General features: G+C 45.0%; 1 protein-coding gene across 1 annotated transcript; it reads left to right on the top strand.

Moving 5' to 3' along the window:
• The first annotated feature begins 550 nt into the window (after window positions 1-550).
• Window positions 551-1,494, top strand: LOC113723458 (uncharacterized). The gene is made up of 2 exons (XM_027246520.1): window positions 551-1,144; window positions 1,432-1,494. Exons 1-2 carry the CDS (start codon window positions 551-553, stop codon window positions 1,492-1,494), a joined length of 657 nt encoding a protein of 218 aa, XP_027102321.1.
• The last annotated feature ends 844 nt before the right edge of the window (window positions 1,495-2,338 follow it).

The raw sequence follows: 2,338 nt of genomic DNA, 5'->3' as shown, positions 1-2,338 counted from the left end.
AGGTGCTCTCTTGGAAATCCCGTCTGTTATCCTTTGGGAGGAAGCTTATTTTGATTAGGTATGTTCTGTCCAGCATCCCGATCCATTTATTGGTAGTGGGTGTCATACCAAAAGGTACTTTCTGGCTGATTGAAAGGGTGTGTGCTAATTTCCTCTGGGGGACGGGAGACGAGAAGAAGAAACTCCATTGGATTCGTTGGCGGGACTTGTGTTATCCCACGGATGAAGGTGGGGGTGGGTTTCGATCGCTCATTGACATGTATAAGGCTTTCTCTTGTAAATTATGATGGACTTTCCAGTGTGGGCTCTCCTTATGGGCAAGATTCCTAAGTGCTAAGTATTGCAAGGGGTTTCATCCCTACCAAATTCCTGTGACTCCTTTAGGCTCGACAACTGAAAGAGAATGTTAGATATTCGGGGGTTGGCGGAGTTGTTTATTGGGTGGAGTCTACACGAGAGTAGTTGTAGCTTCTGGTATGATAATTGGACTAGCCACGGGGCTTTCTATCTGAGAGTGGGGGTGTGGGAGGACGTCTCCTTTCTAACCTTTATGGAGGATAGGGAATGGGTCGCGTGGAAGCTAGCTGAAGTCCTACCTTGCGTCATGGTACAACAGGTATTGGCGGTGGTTGGGCCGGATGGGGCCTTCCCTGATAGAATGATATTGTTAGCGTCAACCTCGGGTCAGTTTTCGTTATCGTCTACATATAGAGAGGTTCGTGAGATGAAGCCGTTGTCATTCCTCTTTCGCCAGATATGGGATGCGAGTGTCCCCCTGAAGGTGTCATTCTTTATGCTTCGTTTGTTGTCTAACCGCCTTCCCTTGGATGACGTGTTGGTGGCACGTGGTTTTCAGCTTCCATCCAAGTGTTCATGTTGTCTGGTATCGAATACTGAATCCCTTCGTCACTTGTTCTTGGAGGGGGAACTTGCAACTACGGTGTGGCAGTTTTTTGGCTCGGTAGGTAGGTTGGCTCTGAATGTCAACCATGTCTGGGTGTGGTTGATTGGTTGGTGGCTCAAGCCGATGAAATCAGAGCAGCTTAGGTTCATGTTCCGGATCTTACCTTCTCTCATCTGTTGGCATATTTGGAAGGCTAGGAACACAGCGGTGTTCCAGGGGTCCGTGCAGCTTCCTACTGAGGTATGTTAGGCCATCTTTCGGGAGCTAAAGGATGTTTTTTGGCTCAAATTTGGGGAGATACATCGGGCAGTAGACTGGCCTACGTTCTTGGAGTCGGTGGAGTGCCGGCCGGATGCGGTCCTTGTGCGTCAGATTTGGTGGTTCGCTCCATGGCCTGGCGGGGTCAAGCTCAATAGTGATGGGTGCTCAAAAGGTAACCCAGGGGTGAGTGGAGGAGGGGGTATCCTTCAAAACTCTGCGGGCTGTATGGTATTTGCATTCTCCGGTTATTTTGGGAACTGTACCAGTTTGCAAGCAGAGGCCAAAGCATTATTACTCGGGCTGCAGATATGTGTGCAACGGGGCTTTAGTGGTAATTTGGTGGTGGAGACAGATTCTTTGATGTTATAACGTAGTCTTCAAAAACGTTACCAGTGTCCATGGTCCATCAGTGCAGAGATGGTGAAGATTGAGCTAATGGCCGGGGGGGGCTGTCAGGTCACTGTCGCGCCCCATTTTTTGATAAATAAATAAATGGTTTAAAAAATGTATTTTTCGATGCAATTTGTGATTGGAAAATGAATTGTGATTTAAAAGAAAAATGGGTCTAAATGGGGGTTCGAGAATGCGACGATTTGACCCAAAATTATAGTTTAAAAAGGGTTATTAAAACTAAATACGGAGTCGCCACTTGGTAATGAGTTAAGGTGTACCAAGTCACCTAAAAAATGTATTTTTAAAAAAAAAAGGAAAAAGTAGTGAGAAACCCTTTTTAAACGACTCCTAGTCTACGTAAACCAAAGAAAAAGGTTCGGGAGTCACATTTGACAAAGGGGAAGGCAAGAATAAAATCCAAGGCACCCCTTTGACCTAGCCAAGGCTAGTTGCATGATTTAATCAAAGATTTTCTTGTTTTAACCAAAGAATTTATTACATTTGGATGCACTACATGAATGCAAACCCTAGACCTAGGGGTATTGGGGGAAATTTCTCTTCAAAGGTTGAGTGGTACCAATCACATTAATTGTGAAGCCCAATAACGATCCTTTGAAGAAGTCACGAATAATGCGAGTGGGATGCAAATGAATGGAATGCATGTATGCAATGTGAGGACATGAGTTTGAAAAAGTAATAATAAACAATAAAAATGTAAAGGAAAATGTGCACGTGAGTGGGCAAGGTACGGTATGTGAAATGATAATATGAAGTGCATGT

The sequence above is a fragment of the Coffea arabica genome, chromosome 2e, assembly GCF_036785885.1.
Source record: "Coffea arabica cultivar ET-39 chromosome 2e, Coffea Arabica ET-39 HiFi, whole genome shotgun sequence".
NCBI classification, from domain to species: domain Eukaryota; kingdom Viridiplantae; phylum Streptophyta; class Magnoliopsida; order Gentianales; family Rubiaceae; genus Coffea; species Coffea arabica.
This window is presented reverse-complemented; position numbering and strand designations above follow the sequence as displayed.

Coding starts and splice junctions, on each gene's coding strand:
- LOC113723458 (XM_027246520.1), top strand. CDS start 551: ATGGAGGATAGGGAATGGGTCGCGTGGAAGCTAGCTGAAGTCCTACCT. Junction 1,145..1,431: donor CCGTGCAGCTTCCTACTGAG/GTATGTTAGGCC, acceptor GAACTGTACCAG/TTTGCAAGCAGAGGCCAAAG.